This window comes from Idiotropiscis lumnitzeri, chromosome 1 (assembly GCF_059441095.1).
Source record: "Idiotropiscis lumnitzeri isolate Australia: NSW breed Sydney's pygmy pipehorse chromosome 1, RoL_Ilum_1.0, whole genome shotgun sequence".
NCBI classification, from domain to species: domain Eukaryota; kingdom Metazoa; phylum Chordata; class Actinopteri; order Syngnathiformes; family Syngnathidae; genus Idiotropiscis; species Idiotropiscis lumnitzeri.
In genome coordinates this window covers 13,300,030-13,324,043 of record NC_142391.1, presented here as the reverse complement: position 1 = coordinate 13,324,043, position 24,014 = coordinate 13,300,030, and the positions used below count along the sequence as shown (strand labels likewise).

At 41.3% G+C, this 24,014-nt stretch overlaps 2 protein-coding genes across 4 annotated transcripts in view; one reads left to right on the top strand and one right to left on the bottom strand.

Annotated features, from left to right (window-relative positions):
* The window catches only part of LOC148343291 (cysteine-rich motor neuron 1 protein), a 32,679-nt gene extending 28,864 nt beyond the window's left edge, over positions 1-3,815 (top strand). The window contains exons 14-15 of the mRNA XM_088318355.1: positions 942-1,120; positions 1,304-3,815. Coding sequence (XP_088174481.1) covers positions 942-1,120; positions 1,304-1,486 — 362 coding nt within the window. The 3' untranslated portion in view covers positions 1,487-3,815. The remainder of the gene's footprint in view (positions 1-941; positions 1,121-1,303) is intronic.
* eif2ak4 (eukaryotic translation initiation factor 2 alpha kinase 4) lies at positions 3,588-23,840 on the bottom strand. 3 transcript variants are annotated; one of them, XM_088318334.1, is made up of 40 exons: positions 23,766-23,837; positions 23,467-23,635; positions 23,254-23,369; positions 22,766-22,868; positions 22,516-22,689; positions 22,246-22,326; positions 22,015-22,160; positions 21,840-21,943; positions 21,610-21,767; positions 20,213-20,751; positions 19,854-19,969; positions 19,525-19,679; positions 19,012-19,451; positions 18,870-18,939; positions 18,700-18,789; positions 18,509-18,631; positions 18,300-18,404; positions 17,660-17,723; positions 17,487-17,566; positions 17,230-17,331; positions 17,103-17,153; positions 16,752-16,988; positions 16,405-16,480; positions 15,995-16,116; positions 15,754-15,803; positions 15,026-15,194; positions 14,049-14,165; positions 13,874-13,939; positions 13,605-13,775; positions 13,278-13,412; positions 12,943-13,050; positions 12,695-12,823; positions 10,183-10,269; positions 9,587-9,699; positions 9,449-9,504; positions 8,927-9,030; positions 7,657-7,725; positions 6,842-6,886; positions 6,101-6,216; positions 3,588-4,567 (listed from the first exon to the last, which is right to left on the bottom strand). In XM_088318334.1, the coding sequence occupies exons 2-40, from the start codon at positions 23,593-23,595 to the stop codon at positions 4,510-4,512; spliced, it is 4,974 nt and encodes a 1,657-aa protein (XP_088174460.1). In that variant the 5' UTR covers positions 23,596-23,635; positions 23,766-23,837; the 3' UTR covers positions 3,588-4,509. The 3 variants fall into 3 exon arrangements, with proteins under 3 accessions (XP_088174460.1, XP_088174478.1, XP_088174470.1); XM_088318352.1 differs by having other exon boundaries at positions 6,087-6,216; positions 23,467-23,840; XM_088318344.1 differs by having other exon boundaries at positions 21,840-21,940; positions 23,467-23,839.
* Positions 23,841-24,014: the final 174 nt, after the last annotated feature.

Below are 24,014 nucleotides of genomic sequence, written 5' to 3'. Positions count from 1 at the left end.
CCAATTCATGGATATGTCACTGTCAGGTGGAAACCTCATACACCCAAATATTGTCAATTGCAATTTTTTTTTAACAAATCGATACTAATGGTCAATCCCCGTGTTCATTTTTTGTTTTTTTTCTTTCATATGGGACACTTCACCTGTGAGAAGTGTCGCACAATGCCACCTCATCTTGACTGCATAGGAGCATTATTGCCTCAGGATTTAAAGTCTTTTTTTTTTTTAAGACAAAAACAACCGAAAATATTTCAGTTAGATTTAGACATTTGAATAGGCCTCTTTTGTTAAAAATGTATAGGCGCAATGCTTTGGTGCAGCAAGAACTTGTCTATTCAACTTTTTTTGTCAATGCATTACTCATGACTTTTACAATTTTGGAAGATGATGAAACGGCAGTTGTTAACATTTGCTAAGTATTAAATCCTTTTCTCCTTCTGGGGTCTTGGCACAAGCACAGCCGTTGATGGGCACGCCTGGCAGCTGTCACATAGCTGTGACGTTCTAAAGATCCAAATATCCATTATTTGAGCCGCGTAATCCTCAATGACAAAATAATGAGCATTTTTAAAAAAAAATCTAATTAAATTAGCGATTAAAAATGGGAATGGTGTTGAGGTTGGTGTGCAACATTATATGATAGCAATAAAAGGTAAAATATCAGATTTAACAATGTGATGTTGGTAACTGCAGCAGTTGGTTGATTTTGTTTCTGGAGTGTAGTGGTTTTGTAGAGGATTGCGCCTGACAGTGATGAGATCCAAACCAATCGTCCTCAAACTGTCTTCCCCCAAAAATATGTGGTCTTTTTATCATATTCAAATTTCACTTTGCTCAGAATTACGCTGTCTGATTTTGTTTGCAATTGGAAAAATTCTGTCATAATTTCATGACGATCCAGCATAGATGTTTGACATTCGTCTGCTGGTTTTTGAACACAGATGAGCCGATTTTGGGTGAAAATTACCCCAACCAAACAGAGATGGCCCTCATCTACCAATCAGCCGCCTGGATACTGGCAGGTCTCCTCCTGGCCATCATCATCTTCCTCATTGTTGCTTTGCTTATCAACAAGAAAAAGAAGTGGGTGCAAATGTCCTGCTACAGTGCTCCAAAGAAGGTGAGATTATGTTTTCAAATTGATGCTGGGATGACATATTTTTAGCAGAGGGCCACAATTGATTTTTTTGGTGGTTTTCTCCCTAATGACCACTGCCATCATTAATTAAAAATCCCTCACATCATATCGTAAAACACTGCTCATTGGCCACACTCATTTTCACTTTGCCCCCTTTCACTTCAGACTGTGATCCTGAAGCATGTGAACAAGAACCAGGTGGTGTATATGGAGCCCTCCAAGGAGAACAAGTTTCAGAACGTGAAGAACGACTGTGGGATCCATTTCTCCCCCGAGATGAGTTCTCCCTGTGCGGACAAGATGACCATCCCCAGAGCCAAGCTGGCAAACAACTGGACGGCGCGCTAACATCAGCCTTCAGCAGATCACAGCTGTCCGCGATATCACGCTCTTTTGTACTGCTGTGACCCATGGTGATTTTTCAGACAGACAAACACACACACACACACCATGGACGCAGCCTGCTACACGTGCTTCACTCGATGTGACTGGAAAACAAGAGGACACCCCACGTTGGATAAAGCAACAATCTCATGTGACCTTAGTGCATTTGAACTTTTTTCAGCATAGACACGCACGTCACTGATGTGAGATGCTGAGAGGACGCAGTCACTCGGCTTTACTGCACAACCACTGAGGCTTCTCAGTTAGACTTACTTAAAGCATTGCAACTCTTGTTCCCCTTTTTTTTTTGCCTCCTTTCGGAATAGAAGGGGAGGAAAACAATTCCCGGATTCAAGCTAAGAGGTTTACAGCAGTGCTTTGCGGCTGTCGTTAGTACAATTAGCAGTGAGGCCAAAAGAACTGGTCCACTTGGATCCACCAAATTTTCCAATTTCAGTCGTGCAGGTTTTATAGACACCCTGCGTTAGAGAATGAGTGGTTTGTTTAGTTTGTGTATATTGCAGCAGTACTGTATTTTTTTGTCATGTCGTTCTAGGCCAACTCTTATTTTTGTTATGTTTTTAGGGCCAAATTTATGCAGGTCAAAACATTCCCACCACCACATGCACAAATCTTATGAAATCATCCCCAAGAATTCCCTCTGGAATCTTCCATGCAAAACATAAGCCAACAGTTTTTCTACACAACTTAAGCCGAACCACTCAAGCAGCCTGGTTTTCACATTTCATCCTACCTGGAAGCTGAATCAGAGTGATATCCATCTTAAAAGAATGTTATAAGCAGGAAAAGAGACCAAAACGGTAGTTTCAGAGCTACAGACTGCCTCGAAAATGGTGAATTTTGTTAAAAAAAATTTGAGACCGCAAGTAATTTTTTATTAACTCACAACTGTGCAACCAGTAAATCTGTTAATTTGTTTGAATTATTTTTCTTCTTTTGTTACTGACAACTGCTGCTCCACACTAAAGAAGATTTATCAGTACTGCACGATAGTAAAAATGTGGAGTGAAGCGAATATTTACTTTGCAAGTCAATTAGTGTTCACCCCGAAATTTTATACTCACACCCCTAAAATTTCAGGTTTGGGGCAACTGTGGTCCGAGCTAAAATTATATGTAAAGGTTTGTTTATAACATATATAAATTGAAATGCTGAACAAGAAAAAAAAAAACAGCAACAAAAACACAGTAATAATCACTCCTGTCATCCGTCACTTCGGGTTTTCTTCTTTTACTCGTCAGAAACGTGAAGTGGCAACATGAAGTTCTGTCAAGGTGGGGAAAAAAATGACCTTCAGGAATCTATCTTGATGTGAAGGACCCCATTGTGTTGGACACATTTGTTACTATAGCGGCATAAAAAATAAAATAACAGTTGCAGTCAAGTAGCAAAACAAAAAAAATTAATTGGAGCCGCAACTCCAAACTGTATGGCACAAAAAATTCCTTTTGTGTTATTGTGGACGTATTTGATTATTCTGTAATTGGACTACAATTTTTTTTTATCTGGGGAAAATATGAGAATGCTAATGTAACTACTTTAAATTCCACATACATAAGAGTAACTTAAGAAGTTCATCAGCTTTTCTCAGCTTGTTTTCTTTTCAGTGTGGCCCTAATACTCCGACAAAGAGTTGGTCAGTGAACATGAGCGCATACAACACATAAAAAAAAGAAAAAGCAGCACTTTCCGGCTTTTTTTTTCTCTGTGAAACTGTAGGATTCTTGGAGGGATAAACATGCTAATCAGGGATTTGATGGGCGCATTAAACCACTCCAGTAAACACACATTGTTCAAGCGAGAGGCCATGTACGAAACCAATCGGATCAGAGTAAAATTCCATTTTTCAATCACCACTCAAATCAATGCCAACCTATTTCTCCATAACATGCTTGTGATGCCAAAATTGGTCGATTGGTTTATAGTGGTGCGTTTCAGTGACTCAGATTTGTCTGACTCACGATCATGTGCTTTAAAATGAAGTGTGAAAGATTCCCTGTTCTTTGTTCTATTTTGTGTAAAAAGAGAGTCGAAATTAGTTGAGTAGAAGATTACCCTATTTATTTTTTCACATAGCTTTATTTATTAATACTATAGTTTGAGGTTTTTTTTTCTTTTTGGAGAATGAACTTTGGTAGCCAAAGCTGCTGTACATTTTAGAGCATTTACACCAATCTGCTATATTCAGTATCGCCTTATTTATTTCTCTGTTCCAAGCCCTGTAAATACTGTAAACATGTACTCATTTTGAGAAATAAACGTGTGAAACAAAGTGCTCCACCGTGAACATCAGAATCTGCGCAGCAAATGTAGACATCCAAAATCTGTTCGTTTCTAACTGACCTGTAGAAAGGCAGGTGGCTCTCCAAATAGGGAATTCAAGCCGCGGTACCGGAATCACATATAAAGCAGAAACAGTCAGTTTCTTCACGATGACTCTAGATGGGAGGCCAAAACCGAAGTATAATAAAAGCCAGGAACGCACACAAGACGTGCAGGCTTGTCCATCAAAACTTGCTCATAAACTTCATGGTGAGGAATCTTCGCCGGAGGGATCAATGAAGTAAACATTTCTCACATCTTTGATGAAACACATTGGGAAGGATTAACATGCAACAGCCACCATGTTACGATGACAAGTGAGAAGGGCAACAACACGCACAGCATGTGAGCAAAGGATTTATTCCTACCTTTAGTCCGGCTCTTTATTACAAGAAAATACTGTTTTCAGTTTAAAAAAAGAAGAAGAAAAAAAACATACTTAAGACTTAAGCCAATTTTTAAGTCCACAAACCTCGTACTGGGGTACAACAGTTTCATCAACAAAGCTGAGGTATGATGAATGTCACGAAGAGTGTCTTTGGGGGCAAGTGCCTGTTGACATCCAAGCACACATTCAAGTCCAAAGGTGGATTTTTCCCGAGGCGGCGGAAGGAAATGACCCAGGAGAGGAAACGCAAAAGTTTTCACAGGAGGGTCTTGTAGTAGTCGTCCTTCAAGCTGTACAAGACCACCACAGCCACCCTGGAGCAGGATGCCAGGTGTCAGACATGGAAATTATGAAGCAGGAGACACGAGACATGGAACGGCTCAAAAGAAGTCCACTTCATGAGCTTCAATCACTTAAAAGAATTTGTAAAGACGTGTTGAGAGAAGGTGACCTGGCACACAAAAATGCCTTTTTCAAGTTACTCATGGAAGTCGAACCATCAGGACAGACCAGACTCTACTTTATGATCTGTTGCTGCCGGGTGACTCCTTTAACGTGCTGAGGACTTGCTTATTTAGGCCTCACTCTAGCCCCACCCCCCCCCCACAAAAAAATCTCAGTTCTGTGAGGCTCTTTTATCAGTTCAGAGACACACTAAATACTAAATCAAACACACAGACAGGAAATTAAAATCAACTGTTCATGCAGGGCTCCGATTTTTTCAGTCATGAAAGAAAGAAATCCCCCACAATCCTTCATGGGGCTGATCTCTTAAGGGCATTCATGGGTGTCACAACACTAGAGGCTCAAACATGGAAGATTTAACATCGGTGGAGAGATTGAGAATATTAAACAGGAATGCACACCGTAGACCTACCTCGCTAAGCTCCAGTTTTACTGTAAAACCAGTGGCTGTGAAGAGGTCAGACAATTAAAAAAAAAAAAAAAAAAGGTCCAAAAATCAATGGTGGCAGTTGCCTTTTTAGACTTGTTTTTTTCTAAGTGGGAGTCAATTTTGAATCTTGACCAACTGATTAAAACAAAATGAGAGTAAAACATTGCATGGAAATTTTCTCCTAACTAATTATGACAATACATGCCGTACTTTGCATACACTAATTTAATGAAAAAAGATGATGCTTTTTGTAAAAAATAACACAGATAAAGTTGAGGTTCAGGATGTCAAACGATCTATTACGCTTTCAAAACCGCTGTAGGGAAGAAAAGAAAGAAACTGTCGGTAACTACCAATAACTAACTACTATATTTGTTCTAATGGGGATGTCCCATTTAGTCTTGTTTTCACTTAAAATTTGGGTAGCACCTAAGTACACACAAATAAGCATTAGCTAAGCATTTGTAAATACTGAAATCATCATTTATTAAGCATGTTTCTGACATGACTAATCATTCATTTGCATATAGTTTATAAATATATTATTATAAAGTCTTACCCATCATTAGTTTGCATGGCACCGACTGATACTTTCTTTTTTTTTTTCTAGAGTATGCAGTTGCATACTGAATGATTTTGCAGTCTTTAATGTGATGTGAATCTCAGCATTACCATTGGTCTGTCAATACCATTTATCTAAATGACAAATGAAAACACTCATAAGGTATTCATAAACTATATGGAAATGGTTATTCAAGTCAAAAACATGCTTTGTAAAATATCAGCGTTTAAAACTATGTAGCTAATGCTTTTTAGTGTTTACTCATTATAAAGTTTTACCAACATTTACCCAGGACAGTATATGAATAATTTGCGTTAATTAATGGTAGCAGAGCTTGGCGAATCAAATCATTCAACATTCTGTGCCCAGCCCGTACCCTCTGAACGGTACCTCTTGGTCATTTTAAAAGTGTGGATCTCATCGCAGATGGACTTCAGGTAGCGCTGCTTGGGGAGACGTGACAGCAGAGTCTTGACACTGCTGTTGTACTGCTCTTCGTTCTCAAACTGTGGAAGAGAGACAGAGCAAATTGGGAAGGTCAAATGTGTGTAAACAGTAATTAGCTGGAAAGATGACGGCATCCTATTGCGGTCTCAAAGAAACATTTATTCGAAAGAGGCACTTCGCAGCCTTATCTTATGTACTATTTGCAATGTGGAACTTGTTGCATTGGTGGCCCGCGAATTTATGAGATGCCGCTTACATAACAGCGCTCCGCCATTTTCTTTTTGATTCTGGTTGCTGTACTCCAATTAAAAGGCTTTCCAACCTTCAATTCTTTCGGAACAGCAGTTCTTGCAAGGAGGCTTTTGGTCAGGGGATTGGAATGTGAATATTAACACCCACTAAGCATGCATGCCTGACTGTATGGCAGATTTGTTCAAAAGGCGCAGGTAGAAACGACTGTAGCAGGTCTTCCCTGTCGGTGGAAAAAGTTAGGGGTGTTCCCTCGCACCACCTCCGTGAATGGAGTCAACACTGAAGGAAGGAGACGGGATCCCCGCTTCCTGTCTGGGTTCTTGAGCTACAATGCCCACTCTTTCCAGGCTGCCCCAACCCACGGCATTCCTCCCATCGCCAGGACGAAGCCTTTTATTGAAATGTGTTTGACAAAGTCGTAAGGGAACCAACCTCCAAAGACAGGAAGTTGATCAGTGTTTCCTTCTGAAGGTCCACCTGCAGGAAGGGAAAACAATCTCAAACAGTACATTTAGAAGCCATTGTGTTTCAAAATAATGCAGGGACGATTTAGCTCAGAAAGATTCCTTCTGTACAATCTCACTCGACAGGTTGCGTAATTCTTTCAGCGCACAATTACACAAAATTCCACTTTCCCCTGGCTTGAAAAACAGCCCGTGTCCCTTTCCCAGGAAGAGGCTAATTGCCTCCTGGGCCTATCATTGAAAAATGCCGCTGTGTTCCAGTCGGACTGATATACAAACAGGCTGCTGACATGCAACAACAAAGACTTGGAGGCCTGTGCAACCGTTTAGTGGAATGAAGGTGATTGGGCGTGGGATGTTTCAATAAGTCATATTTACGAATATGAGCTTGACACAATCCAGAGTCTCGCTGGAAGGACAAACAAATTTTTTGGACTGTGCTGTGACGAGGTAAATAAGATGATTTATGGTGTGAATATCTTGGCAATAAATCAAGTATACAACCCAAAAAAAAAAAATAATCAAAATGGCAGTAGCTTATAGAAGAATGTGTTCCTTGTATTGTATAGACGTGTTTTGATTCAGAGTAATCTTTGCCGCAACTGGGGAGCTTGGTATGAGGTTAAACAACTCTGAAAGGTATCCTCCTCCTCCTGATGATTCGTACTATGGCTTTTAAAAACCTTTTCATCACACAGAGATGTCACACTTGAATTGGAAAGATAAAGAGGGACAGTACTTGAATGGGAAGCAGATGTATGGGTAAACAAACAAAATACTTACTGCCAGAACCTCAATGTCACTGCTCTTGTTTTGCAAACTGTTTGCAAGAGTCTGTAATCTGGTGTGGATCTGAGAGGGGGAGAGCAAGATAAACAAAGTCAGAAATAATGAAAAGGAGAAGGGTGGAAGAAAAGAATTCTTTTCATGGTCAAAATGAAACAGCACAAACATAAACATACAAAATGTGAACAAATAACATTTTTTTTCCATGCAGTTACTTTAATGAGCAGACCACTGGACTGTCCCTCATGAAGCGCTTTGCTCAACGCTGCAACAAGGATGCATTAGGGGTAATCACACATTGACAGGCTTGGTTTTTTTTTTAGTTTTAGTGCAGTCATTAAAATATTGTAAACGCAATACAAATTGCAAGTATTACTTTTCTAGAAAATAATTTTCCGATTGTGGTGTCTGTGTGCGGCACGTGCCATGAGGTTCATTAAGAGTATTAGCAAACATACTAACACGCTAGCACAACCTGATGTGAAATCACACATGGGCAAACAAATATGCACTGTAGCACACTAAACATTTTGATATTTACACGCGATAACAGAAAAAAAAAGGATCAGGGGACACATTGACATTTAACAGAAAGTAGACTACGGTACATGGACTAGTGGTAGGGCTATCTACTTTCAGTTCTTTTCCATCCCTCCTGACCGCCAGCAGGCGGTACGTAAACCACTGAACGTTCCCTGCGCATGCGTGAAGGGAACATTAAGTGGCTTAAGCACAACCTCCTAGCAGTCATTCGGTATTCATAGAACCGTAGTTACAGACTTAACTACGATTACTTTATGAGGTGCAACAAAACAGAACATCAAATGCGGACAAAAAAAACCTTAAATTTAACAACAATCAATATTCCACAAGATGGCGCCAAATTCTCACGTTAATTGCATTGGACCGAACACAAAAACAACTAATAGACGTGATTATCTGCAAATAATGGAGGATAGGTTCACATCCAAAAATATGCGAATGCCAAACTGTGACTATGCAGGACTGCGAAAAGTCAGAAAAACGGATTGTTTAAAAAAAAAAAGCTTACGAAATAGGGGCGCAAAAGATGGACCGCATTAAAGCGTGAGAACACCATACCATGAGTAACTGTCTAAAGAATAACAAGATTTCATTTATGAGAAATTGTTCGACGTGCATGCTCATCAACAACGAAAAGTCAAGCAAGCTAACAATTTTAACTTTCCGAATTGCTCTGAAGAACCGAAGTGAATTGCTCCACGTGAACGTGCATCGTGTCAGTCACCTGAGTCTCAAAGCGGCGTCTTGCACTGGCGGACAGTTTCTCCACACTGATAACATTCACATTCATGTTCATGCTGCAGCTGCTCCCATGCGGTTCAGAAGATCCTGCGAGCCCCCCGTCCCCCAAAAAAAGGGCGGGAAATATTCTTTATTTTTCCAAAAGAGGGTAACAAAACAACTACGCAACACATAAAGCCAGTGAGACAGCATTATAAAAAAAAAACTGCACTTGTGTGATCAATATACAATGTCATTACTACACAGTGTTGGCTGTGCATGTATGGGGTGAGTAATGCAACACTTGAGCCTAATCTTTCGAGACACTAATCTTTCATCACTCAGGCTGACACGTTAATCCCTATTTTATAACGTTAAACTTTTACTTTGGAAACATAAAAGTAACTCTGCAGGGAAACAAAGGTACAACTGTCAAACGTGTTGAGTGCAACATGGAGCTAACTCTTCACATCAGCTTTTAGTGTAAACAGAGGGGGTGGGGGTGAAGGAGTGTGTGCGCAAGTACCTGCGGTGTTGAGTTGGGAACCTTTAGGGTTCTGGCCCAGGCTTTCAGATATTTCCCTGCAGGAGCACAAGGAACAACTTGTATCGAGTTTCCCAGAAGCAAAAGCAGCACTTTTAAGCCAGAAGTAAATCCCTTTACCTGACGTATCTTTCCTCTAAGAATTTGGTCCGAAACTTTTGAACGATGTGCTCCACCACTTCCAACTCAGGAACCCTTTTCTCAGACTGCCTGTCCTTCTCAAAGGATTTGACCTGAGGATTGATTAAATGACTTAAAGATGTGACTCAGAGGAATGAAAGCCAAGTGTTTGACAAAGTAAAGAACAGATGCTTTATGGACACAAGTCTGGAGATGCACTTATTTGTAATAACTCGACCACTGATTGGGTAAGACCACTTAGGTGGCCCTGAATTTGAGTTCTTTGGTCATTTTTTAACTTTTGTGGGAATTATGGGGAAGGACAATGGCTTGGCTCCGTGGAACCGACCAAATCCCAATCAATCAAATAATCTTCAGATAGACAAGAGAATTCTTTTTTAGATGCATGTACACACAACAAATGCCACAAACACACACTCAAATCTTGCAGAAAGTCTTCCTAGAGATGGAACGTGAAAGCTTTTAAGCCAAAAATCAACGCCATATTTTCTATTAGAAATTGTAATGGGCAGACGTTTTAAAACTTTTATCCATCTGATGTATAAATAGATTTTTGGTAGGCGTAATACTGTTACCTTCACGTAGTTACCCTCTTTGTCAGATACAATGGCCATGTATGTGATGCCAGCCACCCGGCAGTGGTCCATCAACGTGTCCTGAGACTAAAACACACCAATTGCATGATTTTAGTTTGCCTTGAGACAAGCATGGAAATCAGTGTTTTCAAATTAGGTGTCATCTGTGTATGTACCACGCCTTTACAAAGAAAGATAAGACAATACTCATCATGTTAGTTAAGAACAAACGTCTTCTGCAACTGTATGAAAAAAAAGAAGAAAAAAAACATCACTGTGATGTAAATTTGTACTTGACCCCTGAGCTGAACCAAAGGTTACAGATAATGTAAATATGCTCTCCTTGGCTTAGGCAACCTGGATGTGTGCTTTAATTGTCGCTGCAAGACTTTGCCATGTGATGGAGGCTAACAAAAGCCTAATCTGAATAAGCTGCTCTCAAAGTCTCACCACTTATTTGGGTGCTGGTCCGCACACGTAATCGGCTAAAACCACACAAACACCATCGACAATTAGAGAGGGCTGCTTGTTTCAGAAATCAACTCCTCCTAAATTGTTTCTGGGCACTTTGAGGCAAAGAGGGTGGCCACTTATGCCATGTCAGTACAAAGGACCAGAAAAGTAAACATGGTTAGAAGCAGCACATTAAAATAAATAAATTTAAAAAGGCACTGTGCTATGACAGAGTTTGCATCTATGGTGAGTGCTTGGACTTCTCAAATATATAAAATAAATATAAATATAGGCATCAGCAATCTGGTTGTTTCCTTTCGTGTCGTCCCATCACAGCATGCTTCCGCGATAACAGGAACAAATATCACATTACAACAATGCATAAAGTTTGTGAGCCCCTAAAAAGCAAAGCACTGGTCATAATATTCAATGTTTACCACATTTGATTCTGTCCTATAAATTATTTAATGGGAGGCATATGTCAGCTGCTGTGGGATAAAAAAGTAGTTGGGTGGGGGTGCCTTTACGGGATTCACAAATGGATTTTCTTTTCAAATAAGGGAACTAAAATTCCCCTGACTGCTTGAGCGCGCATATTTACAGTGCTCCAGTGTAGTGCAGTGTTTACATACTTCTTATTTGCAGTTCAGGAAGAAGGGGAAAAAAAGGGGAGCAAACCTTGCTCTTTAACAGAAAAATTTGGTACTGGTAATTCTCGGGTCACATTTTAAAAACTTGTTATGCACTGTTATTGCATTAATGTTAATACACAGAATAAACATACATTTAGGACTTACAAAAGTATGTAGGACATTTAAATCCATTTTAATTTAGGGAAAACTTTTGACAACCTCAAATGGGTGCCAACAGAGGAGCTGTAGGAGGCACTGGCCAGAGATGTTAATTTGACTTTATTCTCATTATTTTTTTTATTATTTGTCTTTATCATTGCGGCTGTTTCTTCGGATTCTGTAAACCTCATATTGGGTCATTAAAAATTTCCAAGAGTGCTTGTGGGCTCATATACAGTTTATTTGCTGATAACATTGGCTGTGAGATGCTGATAAGGCTTCATTAAGTGCTGATAATTGTATGACTTTGTTACTGCTCATTCTTATCAGCAAGAAAAAGGGGCAGAATTCCTCCCAAATAGCACTGAGACCTTATCATTAAGTTTAAAATTGCCAAGCTAAGGGCCTGACTTTCAAGCTTAACTAAAAGGTTGTCTTCAGTTCAACACTTATCACGGCCTCTTAAGTTTCATGACAGTGGACTACGTGCCTAAATACACTGACGTGCTGCAACAAAATTTACTAAAATATTATATATTAAAATATGCGTTGATTTCAGAAATATACTTTGAATAGCACAATTATTAGTCTTTACACGACCACGATTCTGGAGCCAATCACCAATCAGAGAGTTTACATAAAACAAACCATCACCCATCCGATCAGATCTATTAAACTGGGGCCCACAAATAGCTGAAAATTTACATATTATTCACGCCAAGTGAGATCTTTTTGGGGTAAAAATAATAATAATTGAACCTTGAAAATTTTCCCATAGATGTTGATAAATATTCAATACACAAAAAAAAACAAAAAATTATTTCAAAATGAATTACCGTACATTAATAAATAAACAATTTAGAAATGACGGCAGCACAGAATGACCGTGGAGTGAACCAGATTGTGCTTACTTGTGGATCCGGTCAATGACATCATTGATCGATTAGCAAATTGTGACATTACAACCAATCATACTTTGCATAAAATGCCAAATATCTGCTTTTGATTCAGCCCATCAGATCTGTATAAGGTTTTTACAATTACCAGAATTTCTAAATAACGCACTTTTGGGGGGGCAATCAAGCAATTGACACGGAAGGACGAAGGAAAAAATGCTTTTCGAATGGTGATTTTGGGGAGAGAATAATATTTGAGTGCAAGTTGTTCTTGATAAATTATGGAAATAGGAAAAGCACAGTTTGGATATATGTCCATTTATAAAAACGGTCATAATTAAGAGTAAACGTAACCATTTGATTAACACAAACCTGTGAGACATCGTAGGCAATGTCTGCAGTGACACCATTGTTCCACAGCTTCTGGACAACACTGATGGCTCTGGACATGGATGAATGTCCCACAGGAACAACAAGGACGTCACAAGAACTTAATGAAGGCTGGGAAAAAGAGCACAGATATGGCCAAATGCTGAAATCAGGAGCCATTCAAAATGAATCCCTGACTGCCACTCCTGCTTCATAATGGGATGTAAGATGTTAGTGAGTGTGTCGCTTACTGGGTCCTCCATGCTGGCCACCACAGCACACACTTTGTCCAACGCCACACTGGCACCTACTGCAGAGGGCACGGGCACTGTGGAGGCGGGCCCACGAAATTCCAGGATCTAGCAATAGAAAAGGCAATCAAGAGACCCTGCCGCACTAATCAAGTGAAAGTTAAATAAACATTCATATAAGAATCTTTTTTTTAATTTAAGTTCAAATGTGTAAACTAATAGTGTAGTACTTGAGGAAATAATTATCCATGAGTGGCCTTATCATTTAAGCCATTTGCCCAAGCCAGGTGATTTATTTAACGCGGATTGTGTATGAGTCGATGATTGTACACTACCAGGTGGTCGTAGCGTCCTCCAGCAGCCAGTATATCCGGTACAATTCGTTTGCGCTTCCTGATGAAGGCCACAAACTGGAAGATTATTCCAGAGTGGTGTTGCACCTTGTACACTAAACCCAAATTGACCACCACCTGTAGGGAAATCAACTCTACAATAAATGTTGTCACAAACATACAATGGGTATAGAGACTCAACAGAACCCTGTTCAAATGCTAGTTTTTATTTTTTATATAAAGATAAATAATCTCAACATTTTCCACTATAAATATCACCTAAAATGTGTATAACTGAAAAAAACAGATATCATTAAGAGAAATTCTTACTGGCAGTTTCACTCTGAGTCTTTGAAGTAGCACCGTAACCTCCTCCAGGTCCTTGAGACCCTGTTTGGCCAGTTGCATGACCGCAGTCTTTTGCTTGGTGAGTGAAGTCAGTAATGGTGCCACTTCTTTCAGAGTCCCCTTCTGTTCTATGAACTTGTACAACACATGCAACTGTGCACAAGAGAGACAAAGCTCAGCAGGTACGGGGAAGAAAAATGCTGCTGTGGGATTAATTATCCAGAGAATTGAAACAACTGGTGGACACTCACACTGTTTGTTGACAGTGAAAAGTTGCAGAACTTTGCCTCCACCTCACGTTTGGTCAGCTTTTCACTCTGAGGAAAATCCAGAACAGGATACTAGATTCAACAAACACTAGCGTATAAGCTACTACAGACACACCATGTGGACAACATCTGTGATACATGCGAGACAGTGACTGACCATGGCATCACATAGTATGTTGGAGGCCTGGTTCAGTTTGTCCTCAGGGATCCCACTGTGAAGCAGGATGGCCTTCAGCAAACAAGTATGGTTCAGGTAAATGTTGTAATTCCTCTCCTGGAAATGTGAGGGGGAAAAATAAACACATTTTCAATAAAGACACTGCAACACCATCTACAGCAAAGTAATTTTTCATTAGTGGAGAAGAAGCTCTAGCTATTTAACAACAGGAGAGAGTGGTTGTCAAAAAAGATGCAGTGATGGGGGTGTACTGGCTGCAAAAATAAAAAAGGTTCGGCAACCCCCCCCAAAAAAAAACAACCACAGATATTGCGTAGTATACAGAATCGGTTTAAGAAAAATAATCCCTGCAAGGTTAGAGGAAGATCTATTTTGCATTGTGATTGACAGCGCACCTCCGCATATTGCCTTACACATGCACTTGTTTTAGGCACCAACTTCCACAGCCAGATGCACAAAGAAAAAACTAAGACAATCCTATCCATTCCTACTAGTATATTATTCACAATCTTTCATGCTTTGTTGGGTGGCTTGGAGGACCCCTGCTGGGGCTGAACATGGGTTGATTGGGTTCATGAGACACGCCGGTCAGAACTGGCAGCACTGGGAAGTGTGGACAGGAAATGGATTTTGCAGAAAGGGAGGGGAGGAAGTGGTGTAAGCTGTGCCAAACTGATTTAGGGTGTATATAATAAACATGGTGTAAATCTGTTAGACTTCCTCAACAGTTTGGTATGTCAGGCATGCGAGTGGGACGTTTAGGGGAGAAAGAAAACAAACAACGTAGGTTAGGATGACGGCATCCGTTGGAAAGGACAAGGACGCATTGAACCAGTCAACAACATGTACTGTCCAGAAGTGAAGCAAGGCAGGACAGCGCAACACACACACACACACACACACACACACACACGCAGACATTTGAGTTATTTCAAATATTGTATAAGCGGAACAACCTGAAGTGCAGGGAATTCCTGCACTATTTCAGAGATGGTGTAAATGGTTTCAGCATCTGGGAGCAGGCTGTTGGTGACGGGTGTGATGATGTCAAAGGCACACTCGAGAAGCTCCCTCGGGTGAGCACGATCCAGCTTCCTGGGCCGAAACACGCGATCAATGCTGTACCTTGAAAAAGAGGAACACATTAACGCAAGCTTGTTTCGTAATTTTCTTTTTGTCATCCCTTGTGATTTTTTTCTTTTCATGATAACACCTGCAAACAGACTATATTTTTTTTTTAACTTTTTAGACAAGTTCCTCAATGTCAGTCTCAGAGATTCTCTCGACCCTGTTCGCCATAATTTTTTATTTTTAAAAGGATTGCTGGTACTATATATGGTCAATTGAGGCTAGACGTGCATGAGTGTTTCAGTTTAGAACAGGTGGGTTCAATCAACACTCATTACTAACCGGTGTGTGGATGACAGGTGTGGGAATTTTGCTGAAAGTGTGAATTTTTTTTGTACTTGGACACATACTAAATGTCAGTTGTCGGAACAAATTTAGAACCTGCTCCATGCACTCTTTGATAAATGAGAGCCCATGAGGGGTCTCAAAAGGTCTTATGCAAAGGCTGCACAAGTGGTTTTTGTAACATCTTGTTGAAACAAATCTTAGGTAAAACAAACTGATTCAAAAAACAAACACATTAACACATTTAGCCAATCCTGGGTTAAATTGTTACCTCTTTAGATGGGTTATGTTGTTTCGGGCGACATATCTCGCAAACGCCATCTAGAATGAAAAGAGAAGTGAGTTCTTGAACGCATCTTGCAACAATCAATCAACCATTAGTCCACCGTTTTTCCCACTGATGAGTGAGTAAACATGATTGAAAATATTTAAATGAACAGAATCCCCTTTCTAGCGTGGATATGCACATCTGTCACCATATGGCTGCGTTGAGCAAAGTGTAACATACTCACACGAAGGTTGTAGGGCAGCGTCACCAGCATACCACTGTGATCCATGAAGCAGGCCGGCTCGCTGCCTTCACAGAGCTTCCTGTGTCTGGGAAGCAGCAGCGGTGTCTGCAGGCGCACTGCACCTGATGACAAACATCACACAGGGCTGCAAGCAGATGCATAACATAACATGACCTTCACCTTGAAAGAAGGGATGCATGTGAGGAGATGAGCAGAAATGAATAAGTACAGCTGGAGGGAATCAGTAGTTTGCACAAACGTAGTACAACACAGGCACCTGAGTCAACTCTTGCTCTTGAAAACAGTGCATTTATTGTTCATGCAACATTCAGTAGAGCAGATGTCTGAGTCTCAGAGGTATGTCAGCTTCCCACATGCACAAATGCTGAGAGCGACCCTTGCCCACTCACTGTGCTTCTTGAAAATCCTGGTGATTGTCTCATACACATACTGCTGCAATTTGGCGCTGATGAAGCTGAAGCTGCCCTGAAGGGGGACAAAACAAACATCCTCTGTTAAGGATCAGAAAGCACCGAACAAGCATGAGCATGTCTTTTCAGGCCACATGATGAGTGGGTTTGCTGTTGCACATCACTAGGCCATAGTGACATCTAAAGGCAGAGAAGGGGAATTGTGAGTAACCCAAACCAACTTTATGAAGCCAAATGGTACAACTTGCATTTTCACCCTAAATGCTTGTACAAAACTGTCGATTAAATCCCCTTCAAAGATTTCTCAGCAAAAGTCAACGTTGTACCTTGTGAAGGTCTGTGTCGTAGGTGAAATCCATGACTGGCGAATTAATCTGAGCAAACAACTGTGCCACCATGCTGCGGTAAGCTTTGCAATTGATATTGGCCATGGTGTGCTGTAACACTTCATGCAGCTCGGACTCCTCCATCAGGGACGGAGGCAGTAGTTCACTCTTGAGCAGCTCCTGGGCAGTGGGCCGCAGCGCAGGGTCATGCTTCAGAAGCCACTCTATCACCTTCCTCTGACATGACAGATACAAGCACAATACATCAATGTGGGTTGATGAGAACAGAACGTGAGCGATAACAAGACGGGAATATATTAAATTCTAATGCTGTGTCAAAACATTCTTCACCTGCGTTCCTTGCTCATATCGAGTGTAGTCGTCAGGGAAGTGAATGGTCTCCTGCAGAAAGAAATGAGATGAGGTTAGTAACATGGCCTGTACGTCTACCCAAGATGAATCTCAGTTGTGATCATACCACACGGAGCTGACTCAGGACAGAAATGCGCTCAGCCCCAGTTATCATCGGTCGGTAAGACATCTCGAAGAGGATGATACCGAGGCTGAACAAATCAACTTTCTGAGAAGAGACAATGCGATAACTACATTATGTGGTCTACTACTAATTACAAATAAAACAGCAGAGGCCAACTACATGTTCAAACAATTTGACAGATCCAACTATTTAATGTTTTGCCATGAAGACAATGTCCAAAATAAAAAAAAATACCTTACTTGATTGTAGGTAGCTTTGGTGTTTCCTTGAACTTCTGGACTCACATAGAGGGCTGTACCAACCATGCCAGTCAAGTTTCCTACCGTTAATAGCAGTGCAGAAGAAAACATGCATGTCGTCAGAAGGCATATTTTTTAAAATAGGGAGGGTAGAGAAGATATTTTTAGGGTACCTGCTGGGTCCAGTTTTTGCAGTGCTGCAGAACCGCTCTCTTCCACTTCAAATTTGCCCGCAGCCTGGGGGAGAGGAACCATTTGTTTAATATACATTCATATACAAGCCCTCTTATTTAGTTGACCGGCACAAACTGAAGAGATGCAACGCAAAGGTGGCATTTTAAACTATGCACAGGTACAGAAAAGCTGTTTTGAATGTTTTGGTGACATGGTTTAGATATAAGTACAGTAACTAGTTTCACAAGTGCTTGAATTTGTTTTTGTTTATCCAGGTCTTGTCGTGGATCTCAGTGGGGCAGCAGTAACTTATCTGTATGAACTCCGGCTACGTAACAGGTGCATCACTGTTCAAGCCCATTTGTGAGCAAATTAAATTGTAATTTAAAGTTGAAAAGAAATGTGAGTCTGCATCATTTAAGAGATGGCCTATGGTAGGGCACAAAATTTCAATACATCACAGTCACTGTTCACACAGCCCATCACTATTTATAAGATCCTGAATTTCCTTTTATTGACTATAATTATAATAGAAAATTTAACCGGTGAATCACCGTATACCCAATTAAATTACTGGTCAGTGTAGCTGCAAAAGGAATTAAGAAAGATGTACAATGTAATTTGTAGATAAACAATTACCACAGTGGCCGGATGGTCCGTAGCCAGGCCAAAATCACCAATTTTCACATGATCTTGGGAGTCAAGGAAGATGTTGACAGGCTTCAGATCCCTGTGAATCATCCCCTAAAAAAGTGGAGGATCAATGTGACAATGTGATCAATGGCAACAGAAGAATAAAATAGTTCAAATTTGTCTGTTGGTGACAGTTTAAAAGCATAAATTAAAACCTGTTCATGGATGTAAGAGAGACCATCTAGGATTTCCCTGAAGAGCCTCCAGAGCCGATTCTGGTCCTGATGCAGACCTTGGTCGATTGTGTCACGCAAAGTGCTTTTTTCACAGTATTCCATCTGCGCAGCGGACACATGGTTTACAAGTTTTGGAGCGACGTATAGAGGTCCATTGTGCGGCCGCTTACTTGTATGTACAGGTAATGCACTGTGACAAAAGGTCGATCAGAGTCTGTACTTCCTGTTGTTTCATTCAACAGCCCTTTGCTTGGCTCGCCCTGCAGAGACACGACATCTGTTGTACTGACTTTTACAACAACAAACAAGTGACAAAGTGATGGCGAGAAAACATACAAACCTGCGACATCTCATCTGTGCTATCGTCGCCATTGTCAAAGATGACATCACTGATGGAGTCATCTGATGGCCTAAATAGCAGGAAAAAAAGAACTTCAGTGATTCGTGATGAGTTTGTATGGTCAGACTAAAAATGAACTCACAAAAAAGAGGCGCCGAACACATCATCATCCTCATCGTCGTCGTCATCCTCTTCATCACTTGACTGGTGTCGACCACATTTAGCACTGGAAGACCTCTCAATAGACGTGGACCATTCCACTGAACTCGACAGGGCTGGAGGTGGCGCAATGTCCTCCACATTATCAGCAAGGCCCAGCTCATTGAGTCGCCGATGAGCTTTCCCGACCGGAGGCGGTTTGTCAGCAGTGCTCAGCGGCTCTGAGCTATCTGTGTTGCTCTGCAGCCCCGCCACCGGCATTTCACTCCTCTCGATCCACGCGTTGTAGTAGCGCACAATGTTCTCATGGTTGAGACGTGACAGCAGCGTCACTTCGCCTTTGATGCGTCTGAATTGCTTGCTAGCAGGGTTGACCCGGATGCGCTTCACAGCATAGTAACAACCATCAAGTTTGTTCTGAACCTAAATGAGACAGGATGAGTGACATACGGCACATGCACCCAAGTGATTTCATTTCATATGGATCAAAGAGTACCTTGATTACAGCTCCAAAAGCCCCTTTCCCCAAAAGTTGGAGTTCCTCAAACTCATTAAAGTAGCGAGAAAATTGTCTCTGAATTTCAGGAGTGAATGGAGCATTAAGGATGTGACTGCGTGGGATTACAGATGATGCAAAGTCCACAGCAAGATCTTTTTGTTAAAAAAAGGATAAGATTTGTATCAGAATAAAAATGTCAACATCGCACACATGCCAAACGCAAAAACACATAACTAATAATGTTCAATTTTGCAAGGTCAGACACTTTTATTTTTTGTCCAAGTGTCCCTGATGGGGCTGATAAGTGTTTTTCTTATAATATTCACCTTCTGGGCTGTTATCCTGGAACTGAGGCTGTTTTTTAGGAGACGGAGGCTTGATGAAGTTGTGGTCCAAGAGTTGCTGGGTTGTCCATCGATCGACATCATTCAGGCAGACGCACCTACGAGGCCATATTGTGCACTCATTTCTACTTGTAGCACCGAGTTGCAACAATCTAGATTATCGCGGCATTGACTGAATGACACCAATTTGGACCACAAAACCTTTCTACAATAAATGTCATAGGAATGTTTCAATAAAAAGGATTTTATTATCAATTTTAGAAATTGCGGAGTGCAGCTCTATACCATTGAAAAAATAAATACCGGTGATTGTATATTTTTTACAAAAAATCCATACGTACTTTTGGAGGAAGTCCTTGAAGTCAGCAGGCAGGTTGGAGGGCACCTTCACAGGATACTCTTTCACCTCTTTGCCTTGACTTAGAGCCAGTAGCATCAGCCCCAAGTTCCACACGTCTCCCTTTTTGCCCATCTTGGTGGGCATCGCAGTGTCCTCCGAGAAACGCACATGCGCCTGCTCGAAAATATCTTCTTTGCAAATATCAGAGAATCTCTTGGATAAGCTGTAATCAGTCAATCGTACATTGCCTTCAGAGTCCAACAGCACACTGGAGGCCCCCAATTGTTTGTGGACCACCGAGTTGGAGTGCAGGTAGTCGAGTGCTGCCAGTAGCTGGGCCGCATAATGGCAGAGTTTGTCCAGAGGTACGGGGGAGTGATTGAGGAGGCTTTGGTTCAAGTTGATGCCGGCCACATGCTCAACCAGCAGATCCACTACAAGGCAGTCTTCCTTCTCGCTGGAGTTCAGCGCCCTGTAGTGCACCAGGTTTGGGTGCTCAAGTCGCAGGAGGGAGTTGAATTCATTTTCTGCCGCATGGATCTGCAGAGGGTTCAGTGTCAAGCTTAGTCAACAACACTGACTTTGTAAAAGGTAACAAATACGATATTTAACTGCAATGGATATTCCCCCAAACAACTTGAAAAACATTTAAATAATAGTGAGTGAGTCCCAAAAGATGTATATTACAACTTATAAATTGGACAAATATAAAATCATGTATTTATATGAACTTAGATCCCAGTCACATTAATTTTCCCATATCCTGATATCATTCACCAATAATCAAGGTTTGAAGAAGATAAAGAGATGACAAGGAACATGCACTGATATGTCTTTTCACTTGAGCTCCTCCTGTCAAGTTGGATCTTATAAAAAGACATAAGTGATAGAAAATTGCGATTGCCAAAACGAAGACATCAAATAGCCTATTTGTCCCTTGACAATATTGGTCATCTAGCTGCTGTTCAAATCATTCGTTTTGACATACAAAAAAAAGACTTTGATAATCACGTTAACTATTGAAAACAGCAGAATTCAGCCATGTGAACTTATTCCATGGCAGTAGGGGGTGCGATCTACATCGGCAATTTTACATTATTGAGTATTAACACTGTTGCAAATACAGACCCACAAAAAAAATTGGCCTATTCATTGGATGCAAATTAGGAGGAAGTGATAAAAACCCCCGCTCGGCGAATCGACGGCCAAAGGAAGAGGAAGCGATAAGACTATATTCTAATTAAAGCTGCCATCTCCTACAAATATGCAGGAGGCTAAAAGTGATATGATGATGTGAACATGATTGATATTCGCTTAACATTCAGTTCTTACACGCCGATACTCCACTCATCCCTACATGGAAGCACTTCAATAATAACAATATTTAACTGTACTCGCCAGCTTTTTGCAGTTCTCAATCTGTCCCTTCTCCAGGCTGGTGAAGAACTTGCCAATTTTCTTGTTCCAACGCAGTGACCACTCATAAATTACTGCAAAGTCACCCGAGTTCACTTCAAATCCATTATAAACGTTCCGGCCAAGCCTCTCACTCACTCCTGTAACATGAACACACTCAGTTAATGAGCAGGCAGCTTTTGGAAGTGTAATCTCGCGGCTACTGTTCTCACCTAGATGTCTGCCTCGGTGGACATCGAGTTCTCCAAAGGTGCTGCTGTTGAAAAGAAGACGCTCCTGCGTGTGTGGGTTGTCTTCACTGACGGTCTCACATCTGCTAGATAAATAAAGAACCTAACTGCAATGGTTTTTATTCAAAATAACCCTGAAAAGTGAATGTTTACATACCTGTAACGTGTACTTGAGTTATTTCGTCTGCGGTTTGGGACTCCTTTTTTGGTGTCTATGATGTCAGGTGGAGTTCCATGTTCACTGGTTGGGCTCTTCGCCAACATGCTAGTAGAGATTGGTAGCTCCATACTCTCAAGTCGCTCCTGTTAAGGTTAGCCCACCACAAAGTGTATCAGAATAATAGGATAATTTATTTATTGAAAATTAGATTTTGTGAAGCTCTGGCACCTGTTTTGCAATCTCCTTTCTTCTCTTTTCCTCTCGTTTTTCCTCCTCTCGTCTCTGGATTTCAGCCATTATTTCTTTTTCCTATGAGAGGAACATTTGTTATAACTTCTGCAATACAGTGGACCCCTCATACTTTTGGTTCCGCACCAGCGGATTCAAATATTCACATTTTATTTCATATTAAGATGTAACAAATAATAGTGATTATCATTTAATTCATCATTTAAAAAAGGGGCAAAAGGAGGCTGAAACAATTATGCTTCTACTCACCATCTCCTCTTCTTGCTTGCGACGCTGATCTCTCCTCTGCTGCTCCTCCAGGTCTCGTTTCTCCTGTTGTCTGCGAAGATTCTTCAGCATCTCCTCATGGAAGGAGCGTGGGGGAGGTTTGTTGTGCTCGCACAAGAATCCTTGGATGTGGTCTGCCAGCTCGTAAATCATCACCTAAGTGTCGAGGAGCAGTACTACAAGCGTCAGAAAAAACATGTGCGTTTGCGCGTGTGTGTTTGTTCACCCTCACCTCTCCACATCGTGCTGCTGCCAACTTGGTGAGTTCACCCTGGAGCGTCTGCAGGTTATCATTTGACAGACCTTTGACGTTCATCAGCTCCAGCTCTGGAGGCCTGTACAACAACCATGGAACACGGGAAAAAAAATCACTAATGGCCCTTTAGAACTAAAGGTTTGCTCTTTATACAGTGGCCCATCAAAACAAAGAAAAAAAAACACCACTACATTTCAGGATCATGTTGTTACAACTCTAAAGATAACTAATGTTGGAATCAGGTGTCAATGAAAATGCTTTTTATTTATTTCAAAAAGCGGTTTGCAATGATCTAAAGTAGGGACATGATTCGATTTCAGGGGCCATATAAAATGATGCAGCAGATTTTGAGTTTGACACCTGAGCTCTACGGCAGTGTTTCCCAACATTTTTTCCCGTGTACCCCCAAAACTTGTCATACCATAAGTGGGGAATGAGGGGAAATATCTAAGATCGGCACTCACACGTCTGGGTAGTTCGGAGGGCATTTGACCTGAAGCTCCACAGTCACGTAACATTCCTGACCGTGGTTCAGGCCTTTCGGGCGCAAACAGAGGTGCACCTCAGGAGGTCTTTTCACCTAAGGGCACAAAGATGGGAGGGGGAGAAGGATATATAGGACAATATTGATTTGTAGGGCGTGTTCGCCAATGGTAATGGTGGTCGGTCGCCGCTACCTTCCACGGATCCTTTTGGCGCAGATCCTGGAAGTCTTTCTCAAAAATAGATGCGAGCGCCTCCAACTCATTTTCCTGTTGGACCGTCTGGTCATCTGTGGCCTCTGTGGGGAAGAATTGACCACTCATTCTTGTTCTGCCGCGTCTACATGGCAGCCTTCCTTCACCCCTGTCACACTCAGCCAAGAAAGCGGAAGACGAGTCTTCAGTAAAACTCCCAGACGCCCGTCCACTCGCTCAACTTCAAGCTTTTGATTTTTTAAACACTTTTAAACACAAACTATAAACCTCGAACTTACGAGCGTCGTACGCCCCTCGGTAACTGTGTTTTGTCGCGTGTCAGTCGCGCGACCCGTCGCAGAGGTAGACGTCATCACGTCCGTTCCCCAATATGAGCCCTAGAAGGCATCAACGAGGGTAAAGTGGCGCAACTAATTTACTGATGTGCCGATGAAGCGGCCATGTTGGCAGGGGCAATGGCCCTATTAAAGGCAATGTATTGCCATTTAAAATTGGGTCGTATGTTTTGCTCAGTACTGCTTTCATGA

Excerpts from the sequence above, each read along its gene's own strand:
- eif2ak4 (XM_088318334.1), bottom strand. The coding sequence starts at position 23,595 with ATGAGTGGTCAATTCTTCCCCACAGAGGCCACAGATGACCAGACGGTC. Across the intron at positions 9,700-10,182 it reads AAGAGGGTAACTACGTGAAG|GTCAAATCCTTTGAGAAGGA; the intron begins GTAACAGTATTA and ends ATCAATCCTCAG. Across the intron at positions 6,887-7,656 it reads GTGACATTGAGGTTCTGGCA|GTGGACCTTCAGAAGGAAAC; the intron begins GTAAGTATTTTG and ends CCCTTCCTGCAG.